The following is a 21,325-nucleotide window of genomic DNA, read 5'->3' on the forward strand; positions in this document are numbered from 1 at the left end:
ATCATGCAATATATGATGTCATACAATCACAAGAATTATGATGCATGCATTGATAACTTAATATTTTCATGTGCAAACTATTCATGACACGATACATTCATTTGAAGCATGCTTTCAGTATACAATTTCACATGGAAGACATAATCAAATTGAAAGTAACTACATGTAAGCATGGATACAATCACATCAAACATTGCAATACATCGAAATAATTCATATCAAACAAATATCAAACAAATATCAAACATGTACCTGCAGCAAACACACTTCAATATCCCACTAACTACTACCATGCATAGCATGGACTCCGTACTCCAAAAATAAGAACACTTCCATATTCATACATTAAAATCATGCTCAGCATGATCTCCGAACTCCAACAAAGTAGTCATAGATATCAACAACTAAGTGAGTGTGTGAACAATAAAGTGTTATATTCAATAAATTAAATAACATGTGATGCGCTTGCATCACTTACTCACCACGGGTATTTACCCGATTTGCATTGTTTTTGTCACTTACTTACCACGGGTGGCGGGGCACAAGCAAGTTCTGTTGAGAAATCTGCAAAAAAAAATGATGTTTTAAAATGAAGTCACCATGAAATTATTCGACCATATTAAATCATAAAACCTTAAAATACAAGAAAATAAATTATAAATAAACCAAAACATCATAAACTATAAGAAAAATAAACCATAAAATTAAATAAAAAAGCCACAATTTAAACCTTAATCAAACAAGGAAAAAACCTGCCAAAATCAAATACAAAAAAATCCTTCATCAAATTAACTAAAAAGTATTAATTAAAAAAATGTGATTTAAATCCCTAATTATAGAAAATAAAAATAAAAACTCTAAATAAAAAAAAAAAACCTAATCAAATTAACTATAAAAGCCTTAATTAAAAAATTTTGATTTAAAGTCCTAACCAAATTAACTAAAAATCCTTAATTAAAAAAATTATGATTCAAATCCCTAATCATAGAAAATAAAAATAAAAGCTCTAATCAAATCCAAGAAAACCCTAATCAAATTAACTATAAAATGCCCTAATTTTTAAATTTTGATTCAAAGCCCTAATAAAACAAAATCAAATAAAAAACCCTAATTAAATTAACTACAAATAGCCTTAATTTAAGAAATTTGATTCAATTGCTTAATAAATGAAAATCAAAATAAAAAATCCTAATCAATGAAAATCAAAGAAAACTAAACAATAAAAATAAAATAAAAACCCTAATTTCTGAAAAAAGAAAAAAAAGAGCAAGAAACCAGGGGGTCGACCCCCGGCCGGACACGGCAGGGGGTCGACCCCCGGCCGGACATCAAAAGGGGTTGACCCCCTGCCGGACAAGGCAGGGGGTTGACCCCTGGCCGGAGACGGCAAGGGGGTCGACCCCGGCCGGACAAGGCAGGGGGTTGACCCCCTGCCGGACATCAAAAGGGGTTGACCCCCTGCCGGGGTTGACCCCCTGCCGGACACGGCGGGGGGTCGACCCCCGGCCGGACATGGCGGGGGGTCGACCCCCCCCCCCCCCCCCGGCCGGACACGGCAGGGGGTCGACCCCCTACCAGGGTTGACCCCCGGCCGGACACGGCAGAGGGTCGACCACCTACCGGGGTCGACCGCCTGGCAGAGTCGACCCCCTGCCGGAAAACGCAGGGGGTCGACCGCCTGGCAGAGTCGACCCCCTGCCGGAAAACGCAGGGGGTCGACCGCCTGGCAGAGTCGACCCCCTGCCGGAAAAAGCAGGGGGTCGACCTCCAATCCATTTACGTACCTGCGGTTGCTCCGGGCAGCGACGGCGGCAGCGGAAGGTTGACGGAAGGAAGAGGGCGGCAGGAGGGAGAGGGCGGCGGGCGGGAGCAGCGAAAGGAGAAAGGAAAAAGAGGGCTGGGATTAGGGGTAATGCGACATATAGCGACGGCTTAGCGACGGATTAATTCCGTCGCTAAGCCATCGTAATTCAAAAAACAAAAAAGGCGACAGAAAATATTTCGTCGCCTAGGCCGTCGCTATGTTGCGACGGAATCTTAGCCGTCGCAATTCCGTCGCTAACTGTCGTATTTATTGCGACAAAACATTCTCTCGCAAAATCCGTCGCTACTTAGCGACGGATTTTGCGAGGGAATGTTTTCTGTCGCTAGTTTCGTAAAATTCTACAAATATAGCGATGGATTCATTTCTCTCGTTAATCTGTCGCTAAGTAGCGACGATATAACTCCGTCGCTAAATTCCGTCGCTAATCAACTATTTTTTTGTAGTGGAAGCAATTTTAATAGAAATCACTAAAATTAGCAGCAATTTGCATACGCAAATCACTACCATAAGCGCACAACAATGTATTTCTGCACACACACATTTTTAAATCATGCTAAAAATATCTTACAAATCGATACTAGAAAACACATAATATCTTACAAATTGATATACATATTGCATAATATATTATAAATCAATATGGTAATTCAGCATAATGGCTTACAAATTGACACTATAAAACACATAATATCTTACAAATCGATATACATATCGCATAATATATTACAAATTGATACGGAAAGTCAGCATAATAGCTTACGAATCGATATTAACAAACAATGCAATATCTCACAAATCAGTATTATGTTACTACAACTGTGATTCACGTTACATTGCATATACTGAGTGAATGAACGATACCGAATGAGGTAGAGGCCCTTCTTCGCTTCTTTAAACAAGCATTCTTGTCAATAGGTCCCACAACCCTATAAATATCTTTAATTTTTCAACCGTCAAAAATGCATCCACCTGCAATAACAAAATAATGCCTTAATGGCACTCACGATGACATACGTTCTTCAACAATAGCATGATGGCATAGAAAGGTACTCACGATGCCTTAATGGCACTTCTTAGAATGTTTGTGTGTTGTTGCTTTTTTCCATACTGCCTAACGAAAATTAAGAAGAAGAGAAGATTGTAAAAAAAGATGGCCGACAAATGCCCCTATGATGACCACCAATGATCGAACCAATCGATCGATTTATAGTTATCTCCATGAGGTAGGAATGAACCCGGGAATGTTTTGTAACACAAGGCACGAACGGGAAGGCGTCAATATGTTGTAACACAAGCTAAAAACCAAGGCAGAAACCTGGACTCAAGACGATGGCAAAGGGTGTTCCAGCAGTAGCAGACGACGGCAAAGGTTGCTCCGGCGGTAGCAAACGACGGCAAAGGGTTCTCTGTCGGCAACAAACGATGACAAAGGGTGCTTCGGTGGAAGCAGACAATGGCAAAGGGAGTTTCTGCTACAACAGATGGTGCAAAAGTTTACTGCTTAGGGAAAAAATGAAACGTTTGGACTTTGAAGAGTTAACATCATTCTCAAATCAACATTTCACTTTTCTAGATGGAGGATCTCGAACCATCGTTTCACTTTTTAAGATGGAGGATATTTTTGTCCTTTTCTTGAATCATCGTTTCATGGCGAGAATGGTGGGAAAAGGGTACTTAAGTCTTTGCAACCGCACCAGACTCCGATGCTAAGTGATGCTGACACACACGGGGATACGAGCCTCACGTACTTATATACATGGTGCTCATTCAGACCCCCGAAGATGCACTATAGAAAACTGCGCGTCTTCGGGGGAGAACACACAACACCCTCTCACCCCTCTCACATCAAAGCTTTGGCTTGCCCACCTTTCCTTGTTGGCCTAGGACTATGACTCTTAGAGCTGTCCAATGGGTCAGATTTGATCTGAACCCATATCCGATTTTGAGGTGCTAGTTGTGCCTAGGGCCGGTAAACGAGCTGAATGAGTCGTGCTTCAAGTGTTCAAGCTTGGCTCATTCTTGTGGCGAGCCATGTCAAGTTTGAGCTCGAGTTCAAGCTGACTTTCTTATGAAAAAAATACATTGGTTTAGAGCTGAAATAATTAGTATTATAAAAAAAATGCATGTAAAATATGTGTACAATTTATTTAAAATATATTTTTTTTAAAGTCGAGCTGAGCTGAGTACTTATTGTTTATATTGAGCTTGTCAAGGCCACTTTACGAGTTCAAATGAGCTCTTTACGAGCAAAACATGAGTGAAGCCATGAGCGGTTCAGCTTGTTCCCAGACCTAGTTGTGCGGAGATTGCGTCCTAAGGCTGTGAACCGGTCGGATTTATGTCAGATACCCAATCCAATTTGAACCCAAAAATACTTTAGTATGGGCATGAAATATTTTAACCTGAAATATTATTTGGTTCGACCCGAATCCCTCCTGAACAACATGGGTTTGGGATGCAATTTTGCTTGGGTATCTGGCCCGACCTGGCTCATCAGAGTATTTCATATCTAATTTTTAGTGTAGATATACATTCTAAGCTCTTTTAAAATGATACAGATCGGAATGAGTTTCATTTTATGTCTGGCATAATTGTGGTCAGACATACAAACCCGTCTGATTGTTATTTGGGCAGGTTCTGGAAAACACCACATGCAGTACCCACAAATGTGAGCCATTGTTGGCCCTGCTGCATCCACTGAAACCATAACCGGCTTACGAGTCTAGATTTGGATGGTAAAATACAGATTTAAAGAGGCCATTTTTTTATGTAGGGGCACTGCATGTGGTGTTGGTGACCGTCCATCTCAACATTTTTTGAAATAGATACTACACCCATATCAAGAAATGCTAAGATGAGTGGTTGTCAAGTAGATCGGTGCATGTCCATTGCCCATGGAACTTCGGTTGCTCTTCTCTTAGAGGTCGTTGTATAGTTCTAGCCCTAATATTTCATTTTAAAAATTTTGAGATTATCATCACGTTAGAAGATGTAGTACAAATCACTGAATTAAAGTGTCATGAGAAGCCAATGAGTGGACATCAATGAGGAGATTTCAAACATTTATATGATATTCATTTTAGTGCTAAGGAAGATGCATTCAACAGAGAAAGAATTAAGTTGTCATGGTTGAGGGACCTTTTTGTCCCCAAAAAGATGCATGAGAATGGGAGAGGAGCAAAGGAGTTACCATCTAGGGAGGAAAGACTGATAGTAGGGTGGAGAATGAAATGAGAGCATTATTGCTCTACCTATGTGGAACATACTTATTTATCGATACTGATGCAAGTTTGAGTAGCGCAATAAGTGAAATAAAAAATATAACAAGAATGGTGGTATTGTTAGAGATATTTATTTATGTATATTAATCAAATATTGTTTTAAATTATTAGTTACTATAATGTGTATTAATCTTTGTATGTTTAAATATGAGAACACAATCATTATAAGACCTCCAATGCATGATTGTGCACATAAATTTTTACGTATTGTAATATTTACGTAGCAAAAAGATGACCAGTGAAAGATTGATGAGTCATCACATCTCACGCGTGACCAATTTACAAACCAAAAATCTTGTTAATTATTTTTTATATTTTCTGAAACGATATATGACTAACTATAAATAGCAACCTTATTTAAATGGACAATCGATTTCTCTCACTCTTGAAACACATTGCAATTGCATGATTCAAAACACAAAACTTACTTTTTATTAAACAAGTGCAGATGATTCCTACTACAAGGTTATTTTCTAGGCAGCGCTATGAAAACAATTTAATACAACCGGGGAAAGAAGAATCACAGAGCACTAAGTCTGGGAAATCACATAGCGAATGAGATGGCGGAGGTGTTAGGTGACGGACTACCCTCACGGGATCAACAATTTTTTGAGTGTTCAACACAACCCTTACCAAGTTCAATCCCCTACCCATTCTCTTGTTTGTGTATATATACCATCTGAACCATCTAGGGCACTGCACAAGCTAGAGAGAGAGAGAGAGTCCTGGGTGCTTTCCTTTAGTACTTGTACCATCTTTCATTTCATCATTTTACGCTATGCATAGTCCTAATCCTTGTAACACGTTACTTTCTCTTCCCTTATTGAAAGCATGAGTCACATGCGACGCCTACCATCCGGGCCAAAGGGATGGCTCCTCATTAGCTGTCTGTCATTGCTAGGCACCATGCCCCCACGTCTTCCTCTTCCACCTCGCCAAGCTCTACGGCCCCTTCATGTATCTCAAGCTCGGCACCAGCGGCATGGTTGTGGCATCGAACCCGGCCTCGGCCCGAGCCTTCCTCAAGACGATCGACACAAGCTTCTCCAACCGACTGCTCAATGCGGGTGCGACCCACCTAGCCTACAACGCCCAGGACCTCGTCTTTGCCAACTACAGACCCAGGTGGAAGCTGTTGCGCAAGGTGTGCAACCTCCACATGCTGGACGGGAAGGCCCTCAACAACTGGACAGGCGTCCGACGAACTGAGCCCGTGGATCTGCCAGAGCTGTAGTCGCGCGAGATGGCCAACATGATTGGGATGGTGGTGCTGAGCAAGAGGGTGTTTGAGAGGGAAGGGAGCGAGTCGTCGAACGAGTTCAAGGACATGGTGGTGGATCTCATGGCGTCTGCCAGGCTGTTCAACGTCAGCGAATTCATACTGTCGATCACATGGATGGATGTTCAGGGGATAGAGAGAGGTATGAAGAGGTTGCACAAGAGGTGGGACTCTCTGATCAGGAGGACGATAGAGGAGCACGAGACCACGAGGGAAGAGAGGAAGGGAAAATCTGATCTGCCTGACGTGGTGTTGCAGTATGAACGTGGTGATGATAAAGGTGGTGAGGATGGCGAGAAGCTCAGCTTGACCAATAAGAAGGCCTTGTTGCTTGTAAGTAGTGGCACATATTAAGATTATACACTATAATTATATATATTTTTTTTATACGACGAAGGAAAACCCTCACCTAGAGTGGGTCACTTAATGGGTCTGCCTCTCTTGTTGGAAAAACCCTTAAAAGGTTCTCCCGTTCACTGGAGAGTACACTCAACTTAACCTTGTGTAAAGGATGCCCTGGTATTTGTAACCGTGATCATCTCATTTCAAGTGATAAACTATAGATCAAGTGCAATTGCATTGAATACTTTGAGCGTGTTGGTGCACTTGATCACCTTCCCTTTGTCGCTTATAGTGAAAAGGGCAGTCTTTGTGAGTTACTTTATGTGCTTTCTATGCTGACTCATACGCCAAATGGTCAGTCGAGTCGTTCGGCAGTTTGGGTTTGTTTAACAATCTCGTCTACTTTGCATCATATTAAATATGTTTCAGTGCAAACAAAGGATCAGACGAAAGATTACCCCACTATATTCATGTCTGAAATTAAAGAATGACTTAATGACAACAAAGACATCAACTTGTCATATATGGTATGTACCACTGATGACAAGAATGTACATGTTTTATCCCTACAAATAAAGTTTCATCGCCAAATAAGTAATCTTTTATGAGCGTAGCTGCTTCTTCCTCGTTGCCTTATTCTCATCACCAATTAAAATTATATATAAAAACATATCCTTAGAGTTATAAAAATATACACACATGACTCAGGACATTGATTATACCAAAAATAACACAATTGGTTCCTTGCTTTTCTTCACTTTCTCGATGAAGATTTGGTTTCTCGCTTCCTTGACATAGATTTGGTTTTTTGTCGACCATGTTTAATACGTTGATACATTTTTGCTCTAACCTACCACAAATAAATAGAAAACATAAGACATTTGAGCAATTCATTAAAAATACTAGATAAATACAAATAAATAATTTGTTAAACTTTTAACAAATTTATGTCAGAAAAAGGACATCCATCACACAAGTTAGTTGTTATGCCACATTTACTCCATAACTCCTTAATAAACCTCCTAACTAAATGTCCCTTATAAGGCTCATATGACTTAGATCTCTCAAGTGACAGTCTTTATAATAAAATTGTTATGTTTTTGTGGCTCACTCTTTTTTAACAAGACCGTCTAGTGTATAAGTATATTTATCACATGTTTCTTTAAACAATTCTTAACAAAGCTTACATTGTTATTCATTCTTTCGCCTATTGTGGCAAACCTTACCATATATAGTACACTTGTATGGCACAACATTCTTGTGTTATGTTCTACATCTATTCACCTTTGCTCGCTCTGCTTTACAAACTACTTTTGGTGGATAGACATATATAAGAAATGATGGACCGATGTGTAGGACATTATTAGCCATCAAGAAGAATGAAAATGTATTATACGCAACTCAATATGATTCAATTGTAAATAACTTGTTACAATAATCCTCTAGTAGGTTTCTCTTATACAAAATGCATGTGATTGCATGTTCTCATGAAATCCCTCTAACATGTCACTCTTAATAAGTGCACAAGTGCCTTTGAAGATCAACACTATAACTGTGCGTTCGGTCACATGCTTCGTACCACTTTCAGTGACAATGCACTACTTGTACACGTACTTGTTGTGCCTTCCTCAAGAGTTCTGTAGCTTTTTTTTTTACCTTAGGCACCACAATGTCTCTTATATTTTATCTAACATTCTTTCTTTCTCTTAAAAAGTTTCATTAACATAAGCCAAAAAATTTCAATAAGAGAAATTAGGAGTTTGTCATGTATGGCAAGAATCTATACAATGAAGCACTCTACTATATTAGACGTTAAATACTCATATCTTTTTCATGAAAAGTGATTGTTAGCCCATTGTTTTTTGTGTACGTTAGTAAAAATATAATTGTATGCAGCTTCGTCTTGCTCTCAAAAATTTTGAAGAAAATAAGTGCACCGTTGTGTCATTTTCTTAAGTTGCACTCCACCAAAATGCACTGAGTGGCGAACCAAATTTCTTAGAAAAGTTTTCTATCAAATGCTTGATGCAATATCCAACGTGACATGTTGGTCATGTGTGGGGGACACCATGCTTTACACCTCCATGCTTATCAAAGATAATTATAAGCTATAATATCTCTTTATATTCATCATATCGTATGAGTTATTCCTTTACATGCTTTAAAAACTATGCTCATGAATCATTCGACTCTTTATTAACAACTATAAATGCTACCGAAAACACCACCATAAGGATCAATACCATGAGTTGATAATAATATATTGACATATCTTTCTTTTAGAAAAATGACATTTACCATATAAACTAGAGGACATCCTTTCAAAAACTCATTGATGCTTAGACGAATGGATAAGAACATGTACTAAAATTGATCTTTCTGATTGGTCTTAATGTACCCTAGAGATCCTAGGTTAGCCTTCATCAAATTACAAATAGACATGAAGCATTTTGAAGGACTCTTCGAATGAACCATAAAGTGCCCTCTTAGTTTGTTCTCGTCCACACCATGCTTGTTTGTAAGTGATCTCCACTCCTTCCTTGCGATTGATATCATTCATGATTTCTCTTGGAGTTATCTTTGAGTTATCGTGTATACGTTTATATGAATAACATCTAAAATTCACTTGAAAGGCAGTTTTTCATCACAAGGTTGCCAATTAATCCACTGCATGTATGCTCACTTTGATATTTCTTTACTTGAAAGAACCCAACTTTGTGCATCTTTATACAATGAATCTTTCATGGGCAAACAACTGTAGTCTGCAAGTTCGATCTTGTGCATATGACAGTGACTCTGTTATTGCAACTCTTAAGGAATTTTGTTTTTATAGTTATTTCTGATAACATGATCTTTTAAAAATGGACGACGATGTTGAAGATCATTAAACCTTTTGCTGATAGCAATTTCTTGATCGTTTGAGCTTGTTGTTAGCCACTGAAATTATTTACAATCATTAAGTTGTTCATTATATAATTGCTCATATAAATGAGATGTCTCGGTTTCAATGATTTTCAATTGCTTTTCATTGTATGAGAATCCATTGAACGAGAAACTACTCAACAAATGTCTCATTAGTATAAAAACATAAAACAGTTCTTATGTCATCAAATGTTCATATAACTTCTGCAACATACCAAAGCTTCAACTTCTCAAATGTCATACATGCATCGCTTTCACTTGCTTTTATTTGTCTCATGTTATCATTGTCTTCATCATCTCTCATCGACATGGTATAGTAATCATCATCGATATTAATTGACTATTTGGTTGCATAAACTAAGTCAAGTTTGATCGTATCTATCGCTTTCAACCCATCCACGCATTCAACATTTTTCAACATTCGGGATTAAGCATATATGCAAAATTAGCATAAATTACAACTTGTACCTAGCTTTATCATTGACACTAGCTTTCTGACATGGTTCTCCATCCTTTTCAATGATCCTTTGATCATGCACAACATCAATTATTCATTCTTCATTGCCTACACATCAAAGATTCACTTTTTCAAAGGATTGAGCTCTATCAATGGTGCCTGAGATAGAATGTATGTTCTCCAAAAGATCTCTATCATTCAATTCATTAAATGCTTCTTGTTCAACTCCCAAAGCAATAAATTTTTCTTCAATTTTGCGAGCAACTACGTAAACGTTGTCACTAAATAACATGGATTCTACATTGTCATCATAAAAGACATATATCCATAAATGTTGGCCATCTAATTTGACATCTACCTTATACTGAAGGCTAATTGACTCTTCCACATATTCGGTTTTAAGAGACATCAAAGCTACAAATTCCTTATAACTATTTTTTTTTAGACCAGTATAGATCGCCAAGTAGGGTGATCATTGCTACAATAATATATTTTAATCCTTTCAGAAGTCATCATTATGTGCATATAACAACCATACAATATATATCATTTATCTTCAGAAACTAGCATATGAGAAAAGGACACACACACACACACACACACACACACACACACACACACACATATATATATATATATATATATATATATATATATATATATATATATATATATATATATATATATATAGTAAACCCTAAACAGTAAACACAGAGAAACAAAAAAAAAAGATCAACAACAACAACCAAATATAAATAAATATATACATATAAACATCCGCACAATAAGTCATTGTTAAATCATTTTTCAAAAAAATTGTGTTTAAAAAAACAATAATTGGTTCAGCAGTTAAATATGTGCTTACCAGAAAAAAATGCCAGAATAGTTGATAAAAAAGTTATTGAAAAATCATCGCTGGAAAGCAGGATGAGGACTGTTGGTTGGAGACTACAAATAACTCTAAAAATTCTGGGTTGTGGTGTTTTGGTTTTTATATTCACGACGTTTACACATAAATTATCTATGAACTTTGTGAAATATGCAAAAATTTTGTAAAATATGTGCGATGTTCCAATGTTCAAGATTAACATAAAGTTTGCACATAAATTTTATGTTAACCTTTATGATGTCCGCAAGAAAAAGCATGCAAAACTTCTTTTTAAGTGATTATTTATGTTACCTGAGGAGCAGAGCCATATATCGCACGAAGTTCACCAATTTTGCATATGAAAGAGTTGAAAAGGTCACAGTGAAGTTGGATATATACAATTTTGGACATCAAGGGAATAACAAAAATTATAGGACATTTATAAAAAAAGATGACATTTTTTATACATTATAATAAATTTTCATATATTTTATGCAGATTTGAGGAAGTCTACATATATTTTATGCAAAATTAAGAAAGCACACATGTATTTTATGTGGACTTCCTCAAGTCTGCCTATATTTTAAGCAAACTTCTTTAAGTCCACTCATATTTTATGTGTACTTTCTCATCATTGTTTGCATGTTTAAGAGAAACAATCTATCTTCTATATGATGTTTTTTCCTAATTAATATCATATCAAAGTGATCTTGGTGGCAGTGAAAAGCTAATGTCTCAAATTATCTCTTTTCTTTTTATTTTTTCAGATTTCTTATGCAAGTAACAAAAAATAGTATAGAACATGCAAAAAATGTACAACCCTAAAAGATGCAGATCATGTTTTTATTTCGGTTTTGAAACTTAGAAACAAGAACCTTAGGAATTTTCGGTTCTGACTCAAAATATGAAAGTTATAGGCTTGTATCTTAATTTTCTAACAACTATAAAAACACAAATTTTCGACATCTGATTGAAGAGATAAAGATATGAGAACAAAAATGTTTTGAAAAAAAACAATCACATATTTGGGAGAAAGTTCGCATGTGCGAATGAAAAAAAAAATTAAATTTAGATATTTGCAATTTTGGACATGAGAATATAAAAAGTTGTAGGTTTTTAAAGAAAACATGTCAAATTACCCATACAGTATGGTCAATTTTTTAATTATCTATCCGTCTATCCGTCGATGTTTTCTCAGTTTTCAAATACCTCCTAAACTCTTAATGTGGGTTACGCAATTTTCTGGCACCCAAAAAAGAACACGTAGCAAAGAGGGCAAATTACCCTTGCAAACATAAGCAATATACATTCTAATTGCATCATTTCGTCTAAACCCCATCTTGGTTTCTTCATCTCGAGCAATAAAACTTTTTGCCAAGGAAAAACTGTCTCCACCATCTCTTCGAATAAAATATACTGTGGGCGGTTGATTCTTGAAGCTCCTAAAAAATCTGTTCAAAACAAAAAATGGACGATCTAAAACATGCTTTTGACTAAACAAACCATGTAAACCATATCCATAGGGCTTGATCACAAAGAAATCAAAGAGAATGAAAAGAAGGTTGTTTCTATTAAAAGGTATGGTAAAGTGGAGAGTAGCCAACAATTTCAGAGAGAGAGTTGAATACTGCTTCAAATGGAGGATATGTCTGCTAGTTGCACAAACATTTGCAGCAACCGTTGCTGTCTAGAATGGCGTGAGACCTGCTCAGACAAAATGAGCTGCATGTGTGAAGTTCTATCTCCCAGCCATGAGATTGATCAGTGCTTGGTTTTCATAGAAGGAGCCAACATCCCAGTCTTCAGATGATGAAGAGAGTGTCATCAGCGCAACTACTACGTTTCTCATGTTTGGCCTGTTCTGAGGAGATTCTTCAGTACATGCCTTAGCAAGCTGAGCTATCTGAATAAAGGGAAAGGGAGAATTATACCACTATGGACATATGCATCTAATATTGCACTAAGAATGAAAAGGAAAAAAAGCAAAGCAAAGGAAGTTGCAATGACCTTATAAACTGAGTCAAGGGGATAATTGTCACCCAATCTGGGATCCACTAGTTTTTGGATGCTCTCCTTGGGATTTGCCTCACTAAAGACGTTTTCAAACTGCCATTTCAATGAATAAAAAGCAATTTAGATTTGTGCCATGCACAATGGTTATGAGAATAACAAGAAGCAATTGAAAAGAAGGAAATAACCAGAGCAACGAGACCCCTGGATTCAGGTACAGATGAACCCGTCCTTAGAATAGCAGCCTTAGCTGAAATAAGTTCATAGAGAACAACTCCAAAGGCATAGACATCAACTTTGGGAGAAACATCTCCAAAACGAGCATATCTGATAAGTTCATAATGTTCCAAGCATAAGATTGCAGAACTCACATCAACAATATGCACAGAAAGTTTTACAGAAAAGATGGCATATGGAGATTGTGTCAATCTGATGTGGTCAATGAAACCTAGCCAGCGGGATTATTGATTCGTACAAGAAATGGTTGTTATTATGCATAAAAGGATTCATAAAAGTTGACATTGCAAATAACATCAGATGTACTGAAATGCACATATCCACTGAAAAATGCACAATTTCAGCATATGATATCGCTTTTGGTAAATAAGCATGATTAGAAAATGCATAAACTAACGAAAACTTTTAAATCTTCTTTATCGGGGAGTGAACATTTTCCCACTCTTATTAGTAATTGATAGATTGTCACCCTTATTGACCAAGACAAATCCTAGCATCTCATCATAATGGCACTGAAAACAAGCTTTGCAAGAGCTAGATGATTGGTTTTGCAACTTGCAATGAACTAGATTGTTTTTTGCCCAAGGGCAATATTAGCAAGCTTAATTTTGAGGCTTATTGCTAAAAATGGCATGGTAATTTTGATGCACCAAGTGTCACATGGGCATTTCAGCAATTTTATAAAGAGCAGATCATACATCTTTATGTCATTTAATATGCCTTTCTATAAAAAATGTCAAGATACCCCCAGTGGTGACAATTAATACACCAAAATCTACCATATCATACTAGAAAGGAAAGCCACCCATCCACAAGAATGTATTGTTTTTGGAGGATCAAGTAGAAAATTAACATGATATTGGGTAATGGGAGAAGTATCAACAATCCTTAGGCTGATATAATGCCACTTCAAGACTAGGGATGGCAGTGGACAGGGGGAAAGCGGGGCCCCGCCTCGCCCCGTTTGGACCGGGGATGAAGGGTATGAAACGAGGATGGAGGCGGGGACGAAGGTTAAAATCCATCCCCGTCCGAGGGTGGAGGCGGGGATGGACGTGCACTTTTCGCCGCCCCGCCCCGTCCCCGCCATGATCCCCGCCTCATCCCCGCCCCGACCACTTTTCCCCGCAATATCTTCGCCCAGCCCCGCCTCATCCTCGTTTGAACTGGGGATGGAGGACATGAAACGGGGATGAAGGCGGGGATGGAGGATAAAATCCATTCCCCGCCGGGGATGGAGGCGGGGGTGGAGAATAAAATCTTGAGGCGGGGCGGGGGTGGAGACCTTGTCCCCCGCCCCGCCCCACTGCCATCCCTATTCAAGACAAATAAGAGAGCTCGCTAGTAGTGAGAACCAAAAATGTAACAACCCCAACTTATCCTCGTAAAAATAGTAAAATTTTTTTAGAACAATTGTGAAAATAAAACCCAAGGATCCGGGGTCTCACAGATTTAATATATCAAACCACAAACAGAATCAACGAAGAAATAATCACTTTATTAATAAATTGAATAAATGCCATATAAGCTGAAATAATAAAATTCTCTCATAAAGAGTCATTCTGTTAAGAACCCAAAACATGTCATGCAAGCTCGCAGTCTCTATATAGCAAGTCATCCCATCACTATGTACCCGGTCTTTGAAAAATGGGTAAGAACCAAAGTCCTTTATACGAATTCTTCTAAAAATTCAAAATGTAAGGAAATATCATAAACCAAATTTATGCATAATTTCATAAGAATATCACAACAATTTCTATAATTAACTTACCATTCAAGCAATTAAACAAGTATCATGCAACAACAAATATCATGCGAAACAGAATAAGCATAAACGTATGAACTAATGCAGAACAATAAATATGCATGATTGAATGCACATGCAAGAATAACTTATTAAGTTATTTATTAGAGTTGTTTTTGTATGCATGTCCCTATTAAATGCACACAATTTTAGTTTTTACTTTTTCTTAAATCCGCAGATACTTAAAACGGGCACAAGTTCCCGAAGTCCAAGTTAGGTTCTCAGTTATAGCTTAACATACAATTTGTATTTTATTACTGAGTTTCATAATTATTCCTCGATCGATATTAGGAATCCTCACATAAAGTTGGGACATCAATGAAAATCTTCAACCATTGGCGTCACCTTCTTGGTATACCAATAACTACAACTGAGTCAACAACACCACCCCCAGGAAAACTTGAAATCTCTCTAAAATCGTGGCTGAAAGGTGAACCACCGCATCAGGTTTAGCGACACAATCGCACACGAAGTTTTAGTATCCTTACGGTCTCCCATGACCACTATCCAAGATTCTCACATTGTGAAAGATACATCAAAAAAGAGATTAATTAAATTGTTCGATTTCTTTTACCATTTTAAACAAATTTCAAGTTCGTTACACATGAACCATTTTGCAAATCCACATGCAAAACCAATTTCGATCGCATTTGAAAAGTACAATTAATTTTGGAAAACCAATAATTTTCAGAAATAAATTTTGCAATGTATAAATAAAATCAACAATATTGGAGCAATACATGCTCCTGTCCCACACGACCCACAGTGGTTCACATCTTACCACAAAAGCATCTCAAAGTGATTTATGCATCTTTTGCAAAATTTTAGTGAACATGCAACACACCTTGTTTCAAAACATGTCTACAATGCATATTCAATCCTACAATATGAATGCACATAAAACCAATTGCAAAAGCGATGTTTACAACACACATTTTCATGATCTATTTCATGCATAAACACCCAACCATGCACAGGATCATATTTATGCAAACATCAAAATAACTTCAAGAATTTCATGCGTATGATATGCACATTTATGCAAACATGATCAAATCAGGACCAGTTTTACGTATCACCTCAAATGGATACGTACATGACTAAACTCATGCACTTAAGTAACAATGCAGAAAAATTTGTTTTTGCAAGTCCAACCATTGAGGCTGACCCATATACATATTGCAAAAAAATCGCATTTCTAGCATTTTGGTTGATCCATATACATGAACATAATAATGTACATGGGTTGGCCAAACCTCCAGAATTTATGTGTGTATCCTATACAAACAAGTTGGTTGCATAATCGATAAAGCCAAAACATGAATATATTCACAATTGCATGGACATGTAGTTCGATTAGCATATAGTAGAAATAATGCATTCAGATGCATGAGTATAAACAATTAAGCATGAATCAATGCCAAACATAATCAACTATAAAGGCATGTAACAAAACAGGTTTTTAAATCATAACGGAAGGAACATGTACTTTGGTAAAATCAGACCAGATTGCGAGCTCTATGCACATGGAAAATCTGATCTAGTATACAAAAATATATAACAGTAGATCTGGATCTGCACTCAAATGAGACACGACAGATCTGTCCAAACTGCATACACATGTCATAGCATATCTAGATCAGATCTGCATACTAAGAGATACGGTAGATCTGTCCGGACTGCAGACACATGTGTTACAGCAGATTTGGTCCAGACTGCATACACGTTGTATATGCCTGTAACAGGACATATTTGAATCAAACATTAAAAGAACGTGTACTCGACATATCTGCTTGAGTATCCACTCGGTCTAGATCTGCGTGTTCAAGCGAACAGCAGATCTGTCCAAATATGTCCATAAGATAAATTGACAAATCTGACCTGATCTGCGTGCTCACATGAACAACAAATCTGACCAGATTTATGCACTTTATGCATACGACAGATCTGGTTTGATTTTGTCAATATATGCAAGTCGACACATGCATGAGCACACAAATGTTGAACGTTCTTCTTCTTCTTTCTTCTTTCTTCTTCCTTCTTCCTTCTTCCTTCTTCCTTCTTCTTCTTCTTCTTCTTCTTCTTCTTCTTCTTCTTCTTCTTTTCTTGTTGCTTCTCCTTCTCCTTCTGCTTTTGCTTCTGCTTCTCCTTCCCCTCCTCCTCCTGCTCATGCTCATGCTCATGCTCATGCTCCTTCTGCTGCTGCTTCTCCTTCTTCTTCTCCTTCTCCTCCTCCTTCTTCTTCTCCTTCTTCTGCTTCTCCTTCTGCTCCTTTTGCTCCTTCTTCTGCTTCTTCTCCTCCTTCTTCTCCTTCTTCTTCTTCTCCTTATCCTTCTTCTCCTCCTCTTCCTCTTGCTCTTGCTCCTTCTGCTTCTTCTCCTTCTGCTCCTTCTCCTGCTCCTCCTCCTCCTTCTTCTTCTCCTCCTTCTCCTTCTTCTCCTTCTGCTTCTCCTTCTCCTTCTCCTTCTCCTTCTCCTTCTCCTTCTCCTCCTTTCTTTCTTCTTCTTCTTCTTCTTCTTCTTCTTCTTCTTTCTTTCTTTCTTTCTTTCTTTCTTTCTTTCTTTCTTTCTTCTTCTTCTTCTTCTTCTTCTTCTTCTTCTTCTTCTTCTTCTTTCTTTCTTTCTTCTTCTTCTTCTTCTTTCTTTCTTTCTTCTTCTTCTTCTTCTTTCTTTCTTCTTTTCTCTCTCTCCCACGAGTTGGGCTTCCTCTCTCTCTAGAATCACGATTCTAGAGAGAGGGAGAATCCAACCCCTTTTTATAGTGTTATCTCTTATCTTATTATCCCCTATTTTTTTTTCCTTTAACTAACTTCTTATCTAGAGGACTTCTCTAGAGGGTGACGTCCCCTCTAGAGGACTCTCCTTCTCATAGAGAGTAGAGTTACCTTTCTAAACACTCTCTTATTATCCTCTTATTTTATATTTTATTTATTTTTATTAAAGGTTTATCTAGAGGTTGACGTCCCCTCTAGAGAACTCATTTAGGTAGAGTTTTACTTCATATAGAACTCCACCTTATCTATTAAATAAATTTGGAATCTATTTAATTATTTTATTTTATTAATTATTTAATATTTAATTAATAAATAATTTATTCCAAGAATATTCTAGAGGGTGTCGCCCCCCTCTGGAAATCCTCCCATAGGGGAGTTCTACTCAATTTAACTTTTACATTGATTTTAAAGTTTTAAATTGGCCATATTTGGATTTTGAATCTAGATTCGGATCCAAGATCCAAATTCATATAAAAAATCCATATGGATCCAATCTGGACTAGATCCTAATTAATATAGGTTCTGAACTGAGTCCAAATCCATATCAACTTGGATCAAACGGATCAGATCCAGTCTGATCCAATCGAGAAAAAGGTAAAAATAGAGACAGATCCAAACGGATCAGATCCAGTCTGATCCAATCGAGAAAAAGGTAAAAATAGAGACAGGTTATTTTTGAAAAACGCAATTTTCGGGCCAAGAGTAACCCGAATTCAGAAAAATAAAGTACCAACGTTCTCAGAATTACGAGACGCATCTAACAGTATACTTACCTGATTTTTTCCTCTAAATTTCACCTGAATTTAACCTGAATTTCGCTTGAATTTCAATCGAATTTAAAGGTTAAAAACGAAAAAATTCTCAAATAATAATTGGCTCAACTAGGTCTTGTCAATGGGCTCTAGGCCACACCCCGGCCCAATTGTCCTCATCTATTGTTAATGATATTTTCCATGATTTTTATCATATTCATTAAAATACTTGGTCAAAATTTCATAGTTTTCAAATTTAAAAACCATGGAAAAACACACAATATTACAAAAAAGCACCTTCCCCTGATCCACCTCTCCCTATCTATGAGATACCTTATGCAATGAAACACCCAGATATTTCACAGGCAAGCCACCCACTATACTACATAAGCAGCATATGAAAAACTACAAAAAACATAGTGATTGTCTACTTAATTCATCTTACTCAGGGGGCATGTAGCCAAAGGTACCAACAAGACGTGACGGTAATGATGCACCACCAACTTCAGTAAGTTTTACTAATCCAAAGTCTGCAACCTGCAATGAAAGAAAAGTTATTCTACTGCTAAAAGAAGAGGGCACAATTAATATAAGAGATTGCCAAAACCTTTGCACGGAAATTCTTGTCTATCAAAATGTTGGCTGACTTAATATCCCTATGAATGTACACAGGAACTGTGTGCTCATGGATATATTCCAGCCCCCTAGCTGAATCAAGAGCAATCTGAAGTCTTGCAGACCATGACAATGGTGCTCTTCCTGAAAGCATCAAAATATAATATTAACCACCCGAATTTGCAATAATTTCAGAAGCAACAGTTTTCAATACAGTTCTTACCTACATCATGTAGATGTTCACTTAAATTGCCATTATCGATATACTCATAAACTAGGAACAAGGATCGATCAGTACAATACCCTATCAGCCGCACCTACATTAGTTTGTCAAAAGAAAAAGCATTAAAGAATTTAGAAAAGATTAAATATATCAAGGTTGATCAGATAACCGATCAGTACATGGAGCTATAAAATTTCAGATTAATGAAGAGGGAGTTGGAAAGTAAAAAGTTCAGTCCCTCTCACAGGAAGTGGAAAAAGAAAGAAGAAAAAGTTGATGTTCTTAAGGATACAGGTTCACAAATTCATGTATGCATGCTAATATCAATGTTTCTTCTTGTATTGTACATACATCATTCATGTGATTCTTGTCACAAGTACAGAGTTGATATTTCTCAGCCTATATATATCATAACCATTGTCAATAACCTAATGAATGGAATGTGTAATCAGCTAATCACTGAATACAGAGGAGACGATTGAATTTAGAGCTCCAAGAGCTTCCTTACATCCCTCTTTAATATTGAAATCTTTTTACATTATACCAGATCAGCAAACTGGATCGTAACAATTGGTTCCTGAATGAACAATAAAGCAATTCTCTTACACTGATATTATATGTATATATGTATACAGAATCGCGGAAACATGAAGGGTTGTTCACAATTCTCTTAGCATTACATTGACAATTCCAAAATACCCATACTATGAATATAGTATGATGGCGATCAGGTGGGCATGCTGTTAAATATAAATATAAATATATATATATATAACTGTAATTTCTTTGTATTGCCCGGTAGGGGTATTTTGGTCATTTCACTTGTATAATAAGTTGTTTATTAGAAACAACTTATTCTTTTTCTTTTTTATCTTTTCTTTCTTTTTACCTTTTGAGCATTGGGGCCCCCACCTTGGAGTCGTTGGGGCCCCAACGGTCATAAATATGACCGTTGGGAGCTCCCAATGGCTCCTCCTCCTCTTGATTATGTATATATAGGGGTATTCCCCCTTCATTTTGTATATAGTTCTCTTACTCATACTCTCAATAATATTCATCTTTTTGCCTTTTGGCATTATCCCTTTGTGGATTTATGTGTGTGCACTTAAAGTGCTTCTGTATCCTGACAGAAATTACCAAAATCTGCTCACAAACAAGAAACTGCAAAGAGGAGAGAGATGAAGCTATAACTGATCACGTTTTTTCCTTAAAGAATAATGAAGGAGGCATGATCTGATTTTATTCAATATAAAACAATAACCTTAATACACGGTTTACAAGAATACCCTTATATGCTACATGTATTTACAAGTGTGTCCAATACTACATGTTGGACATGTTACACAAATATGGATTGGATCCAGATCCAGACCCAAATGCACAAATATGAATAAATATCGTACTCTAATAGCCCCCGTCAAGTTGTGCATGGTTTTGTACCATGGACAACTTGCTCTTCAAGGACCAGAATCTGCACTTTGTGAGCCCCTTAATAAACAAATCGGCCACCTGATCTTCTGTTAGAACAAATCGGCCACCTGATCCTGTATCCAACATTTGTTAGATGAAAACTTTATATCACACCCATGATCTGAGAGTTGAGAAACGGAAAGCAAATTTAAGTTTAATTTGGGTATAAATCTAATTTTTGGAATAAAAAACCCTTGTTTTTCAAAAAAATTTATTCCTTTTACTTCAAGAGATGTTCCATTTGCTGTTGAAACAAAAGATGGAGAGAGATTTTTTGAGTATTCGAAAAAAGAACTAAAACTTGGGGTCATGTGAAAAGAAACACCTGAATCTAAAAGCCAAGAGGTCTTACCGGGAGGAGAAGAGGTTGACATGACAGCTCCGAAAATAGCCCCTTTTAGAAGAGATTGAAGAGCATCCACGATTTGTTGCAATGAGAGAGCTCTATTTCAAGATGACGAGCACTC

The 21,325-nt window shown here is 37.1% G+C and overlaps 1 protein-coding gene and 1 pseudogene across 2 annotated transcripts in view; one reads left to right on the forward strand and one right to left on the reverse strand.

Annotated features, from left to right (window-relative positions):
- The first annotated feature begins 3,154 nt into the window (after positions 1 to 3,154).
- LOC149848099 (flavonoid 3',5'-hydroxylase 2 pseudogene) lies at positions 3,155 to 6,739 on the forward strand (annotated as a pseudogene).
- A 5,786-nt stretch (positions 6,740 to 12,525) lies between these two features.
- The window catches only part of LOC149848100 (chitin elicitor receptor kinase 1-like), an 88,350-nt gene continuing 79,550 nt past the window's right edge, over positions 12,526 to 21,325 (reverse strand). For both annotated transcript variants that reach the window (XM_090019079.1, XM_090019157.1), the window contains exons 6-11: positions 19,389 to 19,482; positions 19,158 to 19,309; positions 18,996 to 19,087; positions 13,173 to 13,311; positions 12,982 to 13,080; positions 12,526 to 12,877 (exon numbers count right to left, since the gene is read on the reverse strand). In XM_090019079.1, the coding sequence (XP_089875205.1) occupies positions 12,713 to 12,877; positions 12,982 to 13,080; positions 13,173 to 13,311; positions 18,996 to 19,087; positions 19,158 to 19,309; positions 19,389 to 19,482 (741 nt within the window). In that variant the 3' untranslated portion in view covers positions 12,526 to 12,712. The remainder of the gene's footprint in view (positions 12,878 to 12,981; positions 13,081 to 13,172; positions 13,312 to 18,995; positions 19,088 to 19,157; positions 19,310 to 19,388; positions 19,483 to 21,325) is intronic.

The sequence above is a fragment of the Nuphar pumila genome, chromosome 1 (genome assembly GCF_984573655.1).
Source record: "Nuphar pumila chromosome 1, dmNupPumi1.hap1.1, whole genome shotgun sequence".
NCBI lineage: Eukaryota > Viridiplantae > Streptophyta > Magnoliopsida > Nymphaeales > Nymphaeaceae > Nuphar > Nuphar pumila.